The sequence below is a fragment of the Bos indicus genome, chromosome 6 (genome assembly GCF_029378745.1).
Source record: "Bos indicus isolate NIAB-ARS_2022 breed Sahiwal x Tharparkar chromosome 6, NIAB-ARS_B.indTharparkar_mat_pri_1.0, whole genome shotgun sequence".
In the NCBI taxonomy this organism is placed as follows: Eukaryota; Metazoa; Chordata; class Mammalia; order Artiodactyla; family Bovidae; genus Bos; species Bos indicus.
Window position 1 is genome coordinate 45,640,308 of NC_091765.1, and position 17,020 is coordinate 45,657,327.

General features: G+C 39.1%; 1 protein-coding gene and 1 long non-coding RNA gene across 5 annotated transcripts in view; one reads left to right on the forward strand and one right to left on the reverse strand.

Moving 5' to 3' along the window:
* Positions 1–1,623: 1,623 nt before the first annotated feature.
* LOC109560376 (uncharacterized) lies at positions 1,624–5,969 on the reverse strand. 4 transcript variants are annotated; one of them, XR_011567134.1, is made up of 6 exons: positions 5,795–5,969; positions 4,911–4,987; positions 4,145–4,362; positions 3,964–4,050; positions 2,798–2,896; positions 1,624–2,009 (listed from the first exon to the last, which is right to left on the reverse strand). It is a non-coding gene; the product is annotated as an uncharacterized lncRNA (long non-coding RNA). The 4 variants fall into 4 exon arrangements; XR_002180916.2 differs by having other exon boundaries at positions 2,798–4,050; positions 4,271–4,362; XR_011567133.1 differs by having other exon boundaries at positions 2,798–4,050.
* A 42-nt stretch (positions 5,970–6,011) lies between these two features.
* Positions 6,012–17,020, forward strand: part of ANAPC4 (anaphase promoting complex subunit 4) — a 33,149-nt gene continuing 22,140 nt past the window's right edge. The window contains exons 1-10 of the mRNA XM_019962542.2: positions 6,012–6,325; positions 8,626–8,731; positions 10,698–10,830; positions 12,368–12,442; positions 12,584–12,610; positions 12,705–12,749; positions 13,387–13,471; positions 14,086–14,190; positions 15,474–15,557; positions 16,714–16,800. Of these exons, the coding sequence (XP_019818101.2) occupies positions 6,197–6,325; positions 8,626–8,731; positions 10,698–10,830; positions 12,368–12,442; positions 12,584–12,610; positions 12,705–12,749; positions 13,387–13,471; positions 14,086–14,190; positions 15,474–15,557; positions 16,714–16,800 (876 nt within the window). The 5' untranslated portion in view covers positions 6,012–6,196. The remainder of the gene's footprint in view (positions 6,326–8,625; positions 8,732–10,697; positions 10,831–12,367; positions 12,443–12,583; positions 12,611–12,704; positions 12,750–13,386; positions 13,472–14,085; positions 14,191–15,473; positions 15,558–16,713; positions 16,801–17,020) is intronic.

The window sequence follows — 17,020 nt, forward strand, 5'->3', positions numbered from 1 at the left end:
GCAGCACTAAAGAGGAGTTTGAACAAAGAATTCCCCTCCCCATTTCTCTGCTAGGTATCTGACATTATCTTCTTCAGACTTAGTAGTTTTGAATGGCTTGTATTTGCATAATGACTCTCCTCTCTTTCCCACATGACTAATTTAGAGCACGTTTGGAGGCATCTCTACTTGGGCTTAGCTGGAGCCCTCTAAGTAAAAGTAGAAGAACTGTACTTCATCTTTTATTTAAATTCCACCTGGTATTTTACGTTTGGATGGTTTGGTACCTGCTGTGGAATCCTCACACATGGCCCTGACAGTGTAGTCCTGATAGATCAGGTGACATCAAAAGATGAGCCAAGCTCCTGGATTTAACAAGCATCAGAAAATTCTTCTCTTGCCCCATTTTTGTGGGTTGCTGTAGTGATAGGAGGGGCAGGTTTTGAGGTGATTGGATGAGATATGAACCTTGTAGAGTCATTGTAAGAGTCTCTCTGATTCAGGCATAGGTGTGGACATTGCCTGACTTTCATGGTGTCCATGATACTATGGTTAAAATCTATTGAAATCTGCCCAGAAACTCAGACACCTGAGGGACCGTGACTGCTGAAGAATTGGGTCCTGATGGCCAGTGGTTATCATTACCACGTTTTCTTAGTTTTAAGATACCATCAATTGTAAAGTGTGCTATTGATGGAATCATCTTTTCAGGGGGAAAACACCCTTATCTTTTTAATTGTATATATTAAGTTTTAGATGTATCTTATTTCAGAAATACTGAAATGTGAAAAAAAGCCCATATTAGTATTGAGCAAATAGGGTGTTACTTATAATCAGGAATTCTGTACTTAAAAACTTCGTTACCTTCTCAGAGAGTTAAAAATAGGAAGTTTGATGGTTTTGTTCTTGTGTTCAGTTAATGGTAATTTTAAGGACTTAACCTCTTTCTTTTCTCAGAGGATAAACTAACAGAATGTGAAAATGTCTCTGGCAGGTATAAAGTGTGATGGGAGATGAGGTCATTTGTTCTAATTAGGAATCTGCATAGCTGAACATTAAGATAGTTACTTAAAACAGCAGTAAAAGAAAATCCCTGAAATTTGACAGACAAACCTTTTTAAGCTTTTTAAAAGGAAATTTTTTTTTGGCCATGCCTTGTGGCATGTGGAATCTTAGTTCTCCCACCAGGGATTGAACCTGGGCTCCCTGCAGTGAAAATGTGGAGTCTTAACCACTGGACCACTAGGGAAGTTCCCGAAAAGGACATTTTTCTTAAATAATTGCAGCTAAATTTCATTCTGTTTCTTGTTTATATTACATAACGTAATGAAATATGACGTTACTTTGTCATATTTTTGTACTTCGTCACTTTTTGTCACTTTGTAGGCCCTGAATGAGATTAGATTTTTTTTCCCCTACATTTAGTGTGACATTTGGACTAATTTGTTTCTCTGGTATGCCTCAATCTTTCCATCCCATTCTCTTTTTTCTGTTTGGAATATTTCCCTCCATACAGCCATCTTTTAAAGTGTTACGGAGCCTTTAGGCCCTGGTCCCAATCCCACTCTCTCCTGGTGAGTTTGAGACTGATACCAGCTAAGACCTTCCTCTCCAAGCCGATTACTATTCTGCAGCACACTTGAGTCACTTTTTATGTATTATTCCATGATTGTATTGACAGCTTCTGTTTCCCCGAAAGGTTTCAGTTTCTTAATGTCAGTGCCCACTTCCTAGAGTCTCATGTCTCCTAAGTGTTGTAGGTACTCAGTAGAAACTTGAAAGTATGGAATTTTCTACAGGTTTTCAGGTGGTAGGTATATTAATTTGCTAGGGCTACTATAACAAATGTATTGGATGGCTTAAACAACAGTAATTAACTTTGTCACAGTTCTAGAGCCTGGAAGTTCAGGATAAACGTGTTGACAGGCTTGGTTCTTCTGCGGCCTCTCTCCTTGGCTTGCAGGTGGTTGCCTTCTCTCTCTGTCCTCACATGGTCTTTCTTGGGTGTCTCTTTGTGTCCACATTTCCTCCTGTAAGGATGGTCAGATTGCATTAGTGCCCACCTTAATGGCTTCATTTTACCTTTATCTCCTTTTTAAAGATGGTGTCTCTAAATCCAGCCCCTGTCTGAAGTACTGGGAGTTAGGTCTTCAGCATATAGATTTGGAGAGATACAGTTCAGTCCCTAACATTAGGCTTGCCTAAGATATGGAGACAAATTGCTCTTTTTCTTAGAAGGATTGAAAAAAAAAAAAAACCTGGAGGCTGAGATGGTAAGGAATCTGCCTGCAGTGCAGGAGACCTGGGTCTGATCCCTGGGTCAGGAAAGTCCCCTGGAGAGAAGGAATGGCAGCCCACTCCAGTATTCTTGCCTGGAGAGTTCCATGGATGTAGGAGCCTGATGGGCCACAGTCCACGGGGTCACAAAGAGTTGGACACGACTTAGCAACTAACACACAACACTTTATTACTAAAAAATGCTAACCATCATCTTATAACAAAGGGATGCCACAAATCTTCAATTGTAAAGAAACAATATCTGTGAAATACAATAAAACATGGTGTGCCTTTGACTTAAATATAAAATGACAGCCTACGAAAGGTTGTGGTCTGATGCCACCTCCTTCATGATGTCCTCGATGGTGTCTCCAGTGAAACAGTCTTCTTTTGCCATTGAAATATAGGTGTGTGTTTGTGTGTCTTGGACTTGTTTTCAGGCACTTAAATCACACCCTGCACTACAATGACTCTCTGTGCTTGTTTCCCTCTCTAGCTTAGAAGCTTGTTGGGGCTGGGGCCTGTGGACTTCATGGTATACCTTCACTGGCTCCCTGAGCTGTGTCTTGCACACGGTGATGTCAGAGACAACCAGCTGCAGGACCCATGGCTGCCTTCCTTCTTCCACAAGCCTGGGAAGCTAACACAGTTAACTGGAAGTTAGTACCCAGGCTAACACTGTTCTTCACTCACCCAGTAGAAGCTCCTCATAAATCAGGGTTGGGTCATGTGAATGGAAATGGTCATTCATGCCTTCAAACCCAACTGTGCTGCCTAATAGTAAGACGCTAATACACTTAGAGCTGCCAAGAAAGAAAAGCTTTAAAAAAAATGCAAAGGAAAAATCTAATTTGACTTATTTGATGTGGTTTTAACTGGAAATTAGGACATGGATTAAATTACTTGAGGGTCAGCTAGAAGGTCATTGATAAAGTGACGGTAAGATCTCTACAATTTGATTTCAAGAGACTTAGTATAAATGTTAACTCTGCAAGATTGAGGGGGAGGGAAAGCATCAAAACTGAGCAAGCAGATCTCAGAGATTCAAGGGGTAAGTTATATCCCTTTAGCTGAACAGTCACAAGATTCTCACACTATTGCACAGCTTAGTACCCCTGCAGACTGCAACTGTGACATCCGTTTGTCTTTAAGAAACTAACCCTAATTAGATAGGCCAGTTTCTTCACTTGCAAATGTGGAGGTGAGGAGTGGGAAAAAACGAGATAGCCTAAACGTTCTACATGTTTAAAGAAGACAAAAGGAAATAAAAGTTGCTGCCTGTTAACTTTACACTTAATACATGAGCCACCTGAGTCAAAGAAAATGAAAAGTAACTCTGATTCTACTACCCAGAGATAACTGTCACAGCTTATGTGTATTTTCTTCCAAAAATAAGATTACTGTATAAATAGCTACAGACACTTTAAATTTTTAAAAAATAGAATTGTAAAAATAGTTTTGTAATCCTCTCATAAAGATGTGAACATCAGTTTATATATATAATGACAGTATTATTCTTAAGTATGGATATATTGTATTTAATCAGTCTTCTGTGGTTGGGCAGCTGTTTCCATTTTTCACTATTGTAAACAATTTGATGAATGTACTTACAACCAAATTTTTTCTTATTTCCAGATGGCCACATCTGGAACTTCACACCTATGATATTTCCTATGTTGTTATACTTATCTTGGGGGAAATTCATACTTATCTGTGAAGGTTTCATAATATGTAGGTAGTTACTCTCCTCTGTCTTGTAACACTGAGGGTATAGCTTTGTTCACAGTCCTTTTCCTGTGTGGTATGAGAGACCATATTCAGGATAAGTTTCAGGAAAGTGGGCATTCAGTTTTCATAAGATTGTAAAGCAGGTAGACAGTGGATTTACCTAAATGCACCCCACCATCTAGATTATTGCCATGTGTTAGAGGATGGAGAAGGTTATCATGAGACCCGGAAACCAGGCAGCCAGCTCCATATTATCAATGGATCAGTTTTTTACCAGGTAACTCACAAGTTGGGGTCAGGCAGACAATGATCTGGAAGCATTTGCAACTGCACTCAGCACCACCAAAGGAGCACTGCAACAGTTTTATATTAGTTCACCTAGAGAAACAGGAAGTGCATTCTGAAGTCAAGATTTATGAATGGGTAATTAGTCTTGGCCTTACCTAGTGGCTCAGACTATAAAGAATCCGCCTGCAATGCAGGATTTGATCCCTGGGTTGGGAAGATCCCCTGGAGGTGGACATGAAAATCCACTCACAGTATTCTTGCCTGGAGAATCCCATGGACAGAGGAGCCTGGCAGGCCACAGTCCATAGGTTGCAGAGTCAGACGTGACTGAAGCGACTTTAGCACTAGTCTTGTGGGTGCCAGGAATACGTCAGGGAAGGTCTTCATCATTGTTTGGGGACTAACAGAGCATAAAGGCCACCTGGGCCTAATAATTATTTAACAGTATTAACTGCAAAGCTCTTGATGACAGAGAAGTGATTTACCACACAGTACAGTCCTGGGTAGGGCAATGGAAGGACAGGTGGAACTGTACATGGCTCAAGGTGGCACTGGTTGTGCTAACAACTATACAACACTCCAGAACATTAATACCCGAAAATGCATTTCATTAATAACAAAAGCAAGTCCATTCTCACCTTGGGATACTGCCTCTGGACAAATTTGGGGACCATGCTTAATAGTTTGCAGAAAAAGCAAGGTAAAAGACCCATCTCTGAAAGGGAGCAGGGTAAACATCATGAGTTACAAACTGCCTGGCATAAAATATGCCTGAAATATTTGTTGCTGAATGAATTAGTCTACTTCTGTCACCTTTTCCCAGGGGCTAGATCCAGATAGATGGCAGGAAGATAGGGCTTATTTAGAGTTGAAGATCTTCCCACATTTCTTGTTTGAGCAAGTCAAAGGAAGTGAAAGGTAGATGGCTTTCTACCATAGATTTTAAGATGGAGAATCACAGGATGATAGTCACATTATTTTAACCAGGTCCATAACTTATGGGAACTTTTGAACAAGTTAACACGTTTAGATGTGTAACAAGAGGCATCAGATGGACACTGATTCACACAACCGCCCAGGCTGAGCCCATGTCCCCTGCACTTGTGGAGCCCAGATTCCTTCGTATAGTAGACGCTCCAATAGCTATGAGACAAATCCTGACTGAGCCCACGGTCCTCATTTATTACAATGCGGCTACTAATATCAGTAGTTATGAAGCTTAAATGGGACAAAGAATCAAGGTATTTGCCTATGTCGGAGATTTTAAAGCAGAACTCTCCTACGTAGGCTGCAAATTGGCAGCACTCTGAGTGTTCCATAAATCCTGGGTCCCATTCCGTACTGCGCTGTGCTGTGCTTAGTCGCTCAGTCGTTTCCGACTCTTTGCGTAGCCCCTAAGGCTCCTCTGTCCATGGGGTTTCCCAGCAAGAATACTGGAGTAGGTTGCTATGCCTTCTTCTAGGGGATCTTCCCAACCAAGGGATCGAACCCAGGTCTCCCGCATTGGAGGCGGATTCTTTACCGTCTGAGCCACCAGGGAAGCGCTTTTCATCAGTCTGGCTTGCTGCCTGGGCACGGTGTTTAAAGCAAAAGAAACAAAAAACCTCTACTGAGCAAGCAAGACTGAGGACCACCGGTTTGGAGACTGTTGAAGGGACTCTGGCTGATCGAAACCTCGCCTCCGTGCTCTCGCGAGGAAGTTCGGGCACCGGAAGTGCTCGGAAAGCGCGCGGCGGCGGCGGCAGCGCGGCTGGCGCGGGCAGGAAGAGCGGGAGGCGGAGACCGCCCGGGCCGCGTTGGCTGCGGTGGGGCACCTCGCTGGTACCGCCGCCGTCGGGGCTCTGCCGGAAGGGTCCGGGGCGGGAGCGGCCGCGGGGGCCCCCAGCCAGCCTCCGACTAGGGAAGTCATTGCAGGGCCGTCCCCATGTTGCGTTTCCCGACCTGTTTCCCATCCTTCCGGGTGGTGGGAGAGAAGCAGTTGCCGCAGGAGATCATCTTCCTGGTCTGGTCACCCAAGCGGGATCTCATTGCTTTGGCCAACACCGCGGGCGAGGTGAGTGAGCCGGCGCGCAGCCACGAGGACACCGAGCCCGGGCCACCTGTCTACCCTGCCCCTCTCTGCAGTCTTGCTGCATAGTCTAAGTGAATATAAGGGACCATACACAGGAAAGGTCTTTCGTATACCCATTTCGCGCATTCTGTGGCCAAGTTTTCACACAGCTTGACACAATCACACGGTCCTGCATCCCGGAGACTCTCATAGTTATTTGTTAAATGGGGCTTTTAAAGGCTCATGAATCACTTATGAGTTGACATAGTAGTGGGTCCACAGATTCCGCCCTTCGTTTACTTACAGTTCAGGCAGAACAAAGGTGAGTTGTCAGACTCGAGCTGTGAATATGCATGTCTGTAGCTGCCAAAGAGGATGTTTAAGAATCTTTATTCTGTTGTCCAGCATTCACAGTGTTGGTTGGTTGGCCACTTTCCATTAAAAATACCTTTAAATTGAAACAAAGAGTCATGCTTCACCTGATGGAATGTTCCTGATTCACTGATTCCTGATGGAATGTGCCTGAGTGTTGTCAGTATTTCTGCTGCTGCTGCTGCTGCTAAGTCGCTTCAGTCGTGTCTGACTCTGTGCGATCCCGTAGACGGAAGCCAACCAGGCTTCCCCATCCCTGGGATTCTCCAGGCAAGAGTACTGGAGTGGGTTGCCATTTCTGGTTCACATTATATTACACGTCATCAAGTGTAACCCAGTTGTAACTATCTACTGAAAGTTTCTAATTACTTGGCAGACATTTTGTAAGGAAACCTTCACCTTTGTGTCTTTACTCCTTTGTCCCTTTGGCAGGTGTCCTAATAGTTACTTGGCCAGGTGGGAGTTGTCTTCAGCCAGGCTTAGAAACTAGTTGGAAAAGGGAACTTAGCAGTAAGGGAAACGTAGCAGCCTGGAAAGTTGTGTTGATTGTCATGGCTTTGTCGCCAGGGTATTGATGTCTGCTTTCTCAAAGCCCTCTATGAAATCTAGTCTCCTTCCGCATCCAGAGTGTTCTGGAATTCTGTCATGGCTCTGAGAGGAGTGCAGTTCCTTCAGCCACAACTGTAGAAGGGAAGGGAAAAAATAGGAGCATCAGTGTGACCAGATGAGTAGGTATAATTGTGGGCACTTGTTGCTTCCATTTTCTTAGTGAAGAAGAAAGGGCACTGTTTAGGAGTGAGGATGGAGAAGAAAATATTGGACTTTTGAGGACGGAAGAGAAGTTTGAAGAAGCCGACAGGGCGAGTGGACTAGTGAATCTAATAGGATTGTTCTTCAGTGTTAGAAGGCACATGAGGTTCGTGGTTCTGTAGTGAAACTAGTGAGCACGGTTGTGTGTCTCGTCTGTTCAGCTGCGTGGGTGCAGGTGTGGTTGGGTTTAACCAGAGTTGTTGTGACAAAGGGTGACAAAAAGCAGGAGATGCAAGGGAGTCGAAGTTATGTACAAGAGAAATGATTGTAGTGATGAACTTGGATTCTAACCTGATTACGTAGGGAAGTGACGTCATGTGTGGGGTGAGGGAGAATCGGTGGTAGACTCATTGGATTGTATGTCTTGGTGAGGTTGAAGAACTGAAGTTGGGTATTAGTCGGGATGAGCAGGAAAGATACAGACAGTGATGGAAAGTGGGAAGTTTGCAGCTGAAGTTTATGGCAGCATTTGTAGTTGTCGGTAATGACAGTGTAACAGACATGACCCTGGGAATGACTGAGGTGAGGCAGAAGCTGTGATCATTGAAGAAGAGGTAGTTGAGAACCAAAAGCCAGGACATTGTTGCTCTTGAAATCACCAAAAATGATGATGAGTAGTGTTGGAAGGCATGAATGAGCCAGTGCATGCGTGTGTGCTGAGTCGCTTCAGTTGTGTCAGACTCTTTGCGACCATATGGACTGTAGCCTGCCAGGCTTCTCTCTTTCTGGGATTTTCCAGGCAAAAATACTGGAATGGGTTGCCATTTCCTTCTCTAGGGAATCTTCCCCACCCAGGGATCATACCTGAGTCTTCTGCTTGGCAGGTAGATTCTTTACCGCTGAGCTGTCTGGGAAGCTGTATTCCTTTCTAAAACATAAGTCTCTTGTTGACATAAAAGTTAGGAAAATGTGTAGAGTACAGGGTTAAATTAGACCTTGTTTCACTCATTTCTTTGAAAATACCTTAAGTTCATTCAGACACTCTTGACTTTGAATTTTTTCTGATGGCTAAATATTATACTTGGTACAATTTAAAAAAAAATTTATAGTGGGGTTTAGATTTATTTTATTTTTGGAAATGGATGTTTTTATTATCTGCCATTATATCTGTTTTGTGTTAGGTTTTACTTCATCGACTTGCAAGTTTTCATCGAGTTTGGAGTTTTCCACCAAATGAAAATACAGGAAAGGAAGTGACCTGTCTCGCTTGGAGACCAGATGGCAAACGTAATGACAGTATTATAAAATATATGTTTTTGTTTTTCAGAAAGAGTATTCTGTAAAAAGAACTTATAGAAAGAATTTATTTTTCTTACAGTGTACTAGAATTCTAAATACTGATTTGGGAATTTTGTTTTTTCAGATGCTTTATAGTATTTTCATGGAACTCAGATTAATTCTGCCATCTTGTTTCATGGCAGAGATATCTCTAAAATGAAATCTGACTTCTTGGCAAAGATAAGTCTAACAGGAAGTTTTATGAGAATATACAGGGTACTTTGGTTTTGTTCTTTTGCTGTCTTGTTCTGTACTGTTTTCCCAGAGCTTCATTTGCCACTTACTAGTCAGTTCAGGGAGAAGGCAATGGCAACCCACTCCAGTACTCTTGCCTGGAAAATCCCATGGATGAAGGAGCCTGGTGGGCTGCAGTCAATGGGGTCGCAAGGAGTCGGACACGACTGAGCAACTTGACTTTCACTTTCATGCACTGGAGAAGGAAATGGCAACCCACTCCTGTGTTCTTGCCTGGATAATCCCTGGGACAGGGGAGCCTGGTGGGCTGCCATCTATGGGGTCGCACAGAGTCAGACACGACTGAAGCGACTTAGCAGCAGCTGCAGCAGCAGTCAGTTCAGAGCCACCATGGCCTTTTCTTCCCAAAATGTGTTTTAGCATTAAATGGGTGTTTCGTAAATATTCCCTCTGCACAATTGTTTACCTCACCTGAAGGACTGTCAGTTTTGACCCCCTTCCTTCAATTTCCATGTGATCTTACTCCTGTTGGTACCCTGCATGTTGTAGCTTATCATGCTACTGCTCTGAGGACTGAACTCTCCTCTTCCATGTGTTGTTACACTGACAGTCATTTGAGCTGCTGTATATATCGGGTCAGCACAGGAAAATGCTGCAAGTCATCTGTATCATTGGTGCCTAAAAAAAAACAAATTGTTTTTGTAAAATGATATGTATTCCTCCTTGTTGCCTCCTTTTTTCCCTAGATAAATATAAGTATGTAAAAATGCCCTGAAAGCCTGTCACTCTACAGATAACAGCTATTTTGGTCTATATTCATTTTGCTCAGTTCTTGTTTCTTCTACTGGAAAAAAAAAAATAAGTATGTGCAAAATTAGAGAACTTGTTTAAGTAGTATTTTGAGATCTTGCTCTCTTCATCCAAAAACATCAGGATCTCAAAAATCATGAAAGTCAGTGTGTGTGAAAATGTATTTAAGTAAGTGATATTTTTATCATTAAAAAATGTCTTCTGTTTTTGGACAGTAAAATAGGGCTTAGCTTGGTAATGATTATTTCAAGATTGCTTTAAATTGTTTTAAAGAAGAGGAGACTTGGATTGCCTCTCATCTCACAGAGTTGTGTGTATTGGTATACAGTGAAACACACAGCCTTCTGTCTAGACGTTCTTCAATTTTATATGTTAGGAAGACATTAAAGACTTCTGTAGAGAAACGATACTAGATGATTCAGCCACAGTGAAAGGAAGAAGACCCATCAGTATTTGATATCCCTGTTCAATAAGGGTTAAAAATTAAAAAGAGGAATAAAAAACCTTCCCAGGAACCAAGCAGACGGAATCACTTTGTAACTTTCAGGTGGGGACTGGTATGTCTTGGTGATACAATATTATTGTTTATATGTTGATGTCTGTCTGTGTTTTCTGCTTGGCATCAAGGTTCCAGTCTAGAGGCTCTGAAATGTAAGATGTTCAGAACAGTACACAAGACAGGAGTAGGTTGCTCACAAAAGTCTGAGCATTTGAAAGTAAGTGTCGATACCAGCGTAACTGTATGCAAAGATACCTTTCAGTTTTTTACTTATTTAAAGGAAGGATTTAAGGGTTAAATCATTTCTATGATTATGATATATTTAAAATAGTAAAATTGGGCAAGAAATGAAATACCCATTTTTCTCTTAAAATTACACTGACTTATTCTGATTATTTCTTCTTGTTTTAGTTTTGGCCTTTGCTCTTGCTGATACCAAGAAAATTGTGTTGTGTGATGTAGAAAAACCTGAAAGCTTGCACTCTTTTCCTGTGGAGGCCCCAGTTTCTTGTATGCATTGGATGGAAGTGACTGTTGAGAGCAGGTAGAGTGATAAAGAAAAACCCCAGTGGTCCCAGTAGGATGTTCATGAAATTTTCATTTTTTAAATGAAAAAGTGGAAACTTAGGTGTATCTGAGTATTGAGTATGTGTATTTGCTTTTAACCTTTTGTCTTAAGCTTATCAAGATGAATTTTTTTAATGTTTGCTAGATTTCTTTCTCTTCTGGAAAAAAATCTGTTTTATTATTGGAGCAGCAATGCCTGAACGGCCAAGATTTTTCTTCTTGGTTATTTTTAAAAGTTTATATCAATGACTTATAGTTTCAAGTAATATTAGTTAATATTGCTGATTAGCGAATTAAGGTTCTGTTTTTCTGTTCACCATATATTTCATCCTGGAACTTTGTGTTTCTGTGTCTGAGTACATGTTCTTCGACGATGAAAAGTGCTGAATTGAGCATTTTGTTTTGATGCTGAATGAGTTCTTTTTGTTTTTGTGGTCCCTATAGGTTCCTTATTTTGTGCAAATAGTTTTGCCTTAGTCTGAAATCAAGTACTCTGCCACGTTTGCAGTAAAGATAGCCTAAAGGGTCAGTAGGCTTAGTGAGTACTGAACATGAAAGTTGTTTTGGTTTTTTTTTGAGGAAATAAGATCATTTTCTTCTTGTTAGCTTTTCTGTTCTAATTAGGTTTTAAGTTAATATCAAATGAATTTGTAAATCCTGATTATTAATTCACAAATTTCCTCAGGAGGGGCTTGTAAAAATATTAGATAATAAGGTCTAGCCTGGGGTTTAAAATTCACTGTAGATAAAACAAGGATCAATCCATCATCAAATAATAAAGGTTGCAAGTGGTCATGTGAATTTATAGAGGAACAGAGTATACCATGTAATTTCTGTCCCAGTCCAGTTACCTGCTAAGTGTATTCCTAACACACTTTCTGTTAAGAGTTCAGAAATGTTATATGGAGATTCCAGGGTCTTTCAGGACACCACTTTTCACCTTATTCATTTCCGTCTGTATTTGGAGGTAGGATTGAAAAAAATGGGAGGATAAATAAAACTGTTTCAAAATACTTGGTGTCATCTTATATACACCAACTGGATTGTTACGTCTCCAAATGTGTGTAAGTCATAGAACCCATCATTACATCATGTAATAACTGCAGTGTTCTTTAAAAGTACTCTTGGTACTCCTATGTTCAGTGTTGGTTTTTAGAGGAAAGATAAGGAATCATAAATTCTCAGTCCATATCTGGTACTGATACTGAATACATATGGATGCATTTCATATGCTGAGAAAATTGTTTATGTTCCTCTTAACATAAAGTGGGTAGGCTGATTTTTTTTCTTTCAGAAATAAAGTTCAAGATAAATGAAGAATTTCCAACTTTTCTATTTCTTGTGTGTGATTGTTAAATGCCATACACAGTTTTACCACTGTAAAAGTCACTATTTTATTTGGTAATGTGTCATATGTAAAATTGGGCCTTTAAAAATTAATATTTTTTAATGGAAAGAGAAGTAGAATCTTTGTTTTTATAAAACTTATTTTTGTCTTATTTTCCCCTTTGTAGTGTTCTAACATCCTTTTATAATTCTGAGGATGAATCAAATCTTCTCTTACCTAAACTTCCTACATTGCCAAAAAAGTAAGTATCAGAGTTTAACTCATTAGAATTAATCTTACAGGTTTCTTTCTTTTACTTTTAATATTGACAATTTTCTCATGTGTTTTAAAAAAATGCATTTCTATTGAGAGTTTTTTACCCTAATCTGTTTGTTTTTTTTAGTTATAGCAATACCTCAAAAATATTTAGGTAAAGTATGCCTTTTTTGTTTTCAAGTAAGATAAATCTTTTATTATTTGAAGCATATAGTTGAAAGATAACCCAATTTATTTTTATATTTTAGTGAAGAAAATTCTGATGAAATTATTAAGCTTTTGGGAGATGTCAGGTAAATCTTGCAGACATCTTAAATAACAAGTTTTATTTTCTTAAATTTGATACTTTAGGCAGTTTTATACCAGAGTTCCAAAGATATTTTCTTTGTCATTTTATTTCATTGCTGACAAATACCTCTGAACAATAAACAGACAATATCTATTATTCACTCATTTTTATTGTATGACATTTGTGTCAAGTTTAATATTATGGTATACTTTGATTTTTAAAAAGTAAAGGAGGATAGAAGTGCTTAAGTTTCTGAAATTTAAATTGAAATCTTCAGGTTCTTTAAGCCCACTTAATATGTTTAGCATCAGGGCCATGATAAAACTGATGGCGCTTTATATTAACTGGAAAAGAGATGATTTTATTATTGAGGGTATATAAATACAATTGTTAAAATAATATATTCTTATTTTACTGTAAACTGAGGTTTTTTAGGCCGAATGAAATTTATGTTGTTCTTTAGAGGGGAAAAAAAGAACAAACCCAATGTAATTGAAACTTGGTGAATTTATTTAGAGGTTCAGTCTCCCTGCTAGGCAGCTTGAGTGTGCAGATTATATGAGGGCAGCAACAACTTGTATCTTGGTGTAAGAACTTGGTCCTCTCTGTTGTCCTCAGCTTGTTGCATTATTTTTAATCAGGCTTAATATTCTTGTCCTTGGAGGAAGCTCTGGTTTTATTGAGCTTTATGCTTATGGAATGTTCAAAATTGCTCGAGTCACTGGGGTAAGTTTTTCTTTAAGATTCTTTATTTTTGTCTTAGAATGTAACAACTGACTGATTTATGGAAAAGAATAAAACATTACTTTTTTCTCAGTTTCATTTCTTGGATTTACTTGTCCTTAAATGTTAAGAGGATAATTTTCTTACTAAGATAAAATAGTGATATGATGTCTGTGAAGATCAGAGGTTCTTAGTAGAATTAGTCAAAAAATTTTTTCTTAACTAAAAGATTGCTATGGTATACTTGATTATGATTTAATGTTTTTCTAGCCTTGCGTTTAAGAGCTACCATTTGTGATTGGAATGTGATGAAAGTCATTAGAAGCAATCTTAGGCTCAGTCTTGGTCTTCTCCATACCTTTTTCTTATTCTTACAGTTCCCTAAAAGGATGGAAAATGTTGCAGGCTCTGTGGGCTGTATTAGTTCTCCAGCACTTGGGTGCATTGTTAGGGTCTGTGTCCGTGTCCTTGCAACTAAGTGGACACATGCCTTTATCTGCCACATACGTGGCAGGAGTTAACTGCTTTTTAGAGCTCTGAATTTTTGCTTCCTGTATTGTAAGCAGATGCAGTGTAGCAGTAACACTAAATATAATGGGGATTTGACTGTTTTACAGATTGTTGGTACTTGTCTTGCGTTATGTCTGTCAAGTGATTTGAAATCATTGTCAGTGGTCACAGAAGTTTCTGCCAGTGGTGCTTCAGAAGTTTCGTATTTTCAGGTGAGTATTTGAACCAGCAGAGAGTAAATATATATTTTTAAAGGTTTGATTTTTATTATCCATATCACTGGATTCTAATGGTCATTAAAACAAAAAATTGACTTGGAGCTTCTAAATCTTAGAGTGTTACTGGTGAATACCTTATTATTCCAATTGCTAAGCATAATTTTCATCAAAACAGTGTTTCGATGGTCTGTTAATGACCAATATTAACTTGTTGCTGTACCAGTTCATGTTTGTAACAAGTGTTTTCTTGGGATTTTGACCATAATAATAATAAAAGCTAATATTTATTAATTATTTAATGTGTGCCCAGTACTGAGTAATTCAGTATAATTTTATGTGAATCCTCACAGTAACCTAATAGATAGGTACTGTTATTATCCCCATTTTGTAGTTGAGTAAATGGCACGCAGAGGAACTGTAACTTGCTTGGTAAGGACTTGAAGGTGATACTGGGCAGTCTGGCTCCAGAGCCGGGGCTCTTAACTAACACATCGCCTCTTGTGTGAGATGCCTACTGAAAGCCAGGGAAAACCTTTTCATTGTGTGCTGTTTGTGTCATAGACTGTGGAAACTGGGCTCCTACAGAGTATTTAGATGGTAGCTTTGCCTTCAAGAAAATCTTCCCGAAAATTTCATCTCAAATAACCGAGCCACTTAATCTAAGTATGTGTGAACTCTTAAACAAAAGTAGGACGAAAAGATGCAGGATGTGACGCAAATGAGGCCTTAGAGTTTCATTGTGTTCACAACAGCAGAGAGCTCTTGACTTCCTGCTGTTTGCTGGAAGAGTTGTTCATGGTTGCTCTTCATCTTAAGGGTCTGTGAAAATACGATTTCCTGAATTGTGTTTGGTGCTATAGTAAAACAATTCACTCTTTATGTGGAAATTGTAAGAGATGATTTTAATAACAACTCTATTGTGATCATTCATGTACCTCTGTAATAGATAACTTGTATTTATTAGTAGCTATAATTCCTTAAAAATTTTTTAGATACTTGTGATCATTTTAAAAGTCTCTCATAATAGTGGTATAAATTAGATTATTACATTTATTCTAAGTAGAGAGTACTGCTAACTTAGAGGGGGTAATCTGTACATAGTTAGACGCTGCAGATGAGAGAATCCTAAAATTATATTCTGTTATTTTTTAATTTGTTATACTGAAAAGGAGCAAAATTCTGAGGTAGTCTTTCTGATACATAGTTATACCTTGACTCTTCCTTAAAAGTAGTAAATATATCTGTTTGTGACTCACTTTAGTATTTTGATTTGACAGCTTGAAACCAATCTATTGTACTCTTTCTTACCTGAAGTAACTCGAATGGCCAGAAAGTTTACTCACATTTCAGCTCTTTTACAGGTATTTATTTATAGCTTGTTTTATGTGACTGTTTACTATAAGTTTCTAATGTTGTATAAATAAAAAACTTGAAAATCTTACTTTTTAAAGCCAACTATACATGGCAGAGGGGTCTAGTCTGATAGATAAGCTTATAATGTCCACTGAAACAAGAAAAAGAAATTTAATTGAAAATCTATTCCAACCCATCTCTATATCTCCAAAAGAAAAGAAAAAAGTAGTTTAAATCTTTTTAAACATTCTCATAAATAAGATACTTTGTAATTTTAAAAGTTTCTTTGCAAATCAAATATTATGGAAAATAGTCATTCTAACAGCTTTTGAATATAATAAATACCCCCAATTAGCAGGTGATTAGTGTTTTAGTTAGTTGACTGTTTGGGCCAGGCCCAGCTGAAGGTTCTGTTGTTCTGGGCTAGGTTCAGCTATTCAGGCTGGTCTTGGTCGTACAGCAGTGGTCAGCTGGCTGGTCCAAGTATCTCTTAGCCATGATGGCTTTATCTGAACTCCACACTCCCCATTTCCCAACAGGCGAGATCAGGCTTGTTGGGTAAGTGGTGTCGACAGCGGGAGTGTCAGGAGTGTAAGTGGAAGCTTGCAAAGCCTTCTGGAGCCTTGGACTCAGTGACATTCGTGCTACTTGTCACACTGAGACACACGGCCAGCCCAAATCGACAGACTAGAGAAACTGACTATACACCCGGATAGAGGAGCTACAAAGCGCTGTGACCTTCTTTCTTCAGTCTGCCACAGTCACTAGTGTACTTCGCGTCAAAGATTTCTGGAGATCAGTATCTTTTTAAAAGGATACTGTTTGAAGATTGAATAGCTGATGAATCAGCATTTTAACAGTTAATGTACATAAAACACATCGTATATGTAAAAAGTTGAAAAATATCTATTTTACCAGATAAAAACTTAATTTGAGAATGTTTGGTAGTTAAATAAAAACTTAATTTGAGAATGTTTGATAGTTAAATGATTATCAAGTGTGAGCCATGGTCTCTTCTTTCTCAGGCTTAACTGAGTTAAAAGTGGTTTACAGTAAATCCTGGATTTCTTTGAGACAATTGGCAGTAAGAAGCATGTATTATTTAGTTAGCATATTGACTTAAATATTTTTTGCTACTTTAATACTTTTTCTTTTTGCTAATAGTATATAAATTTGTCACTGACGTGTATGTGTGAAGCCTGGGAAGAAATACTGATGCAGATGGATTCTCGTCTTACCAAGTTTGTGCAGGTGATGTAACTGGAGTTTCCCATGGAAGGTGTTTAGAGTGTATGATGTCCTTACTCAGTTCATGAGGGACATGAGAAAAATCGGTCTGATTTGTTCAAGGCTCAGATCATGATTTCTTTGAGATGGCTTATCTAACCTCAGACTCTTGTCTCAGAGAGAGATAATGCCAGTCCTTCCCATTGGAAAAACTTAGGTGGGGACAGGATTGTGAAGTGGAGCT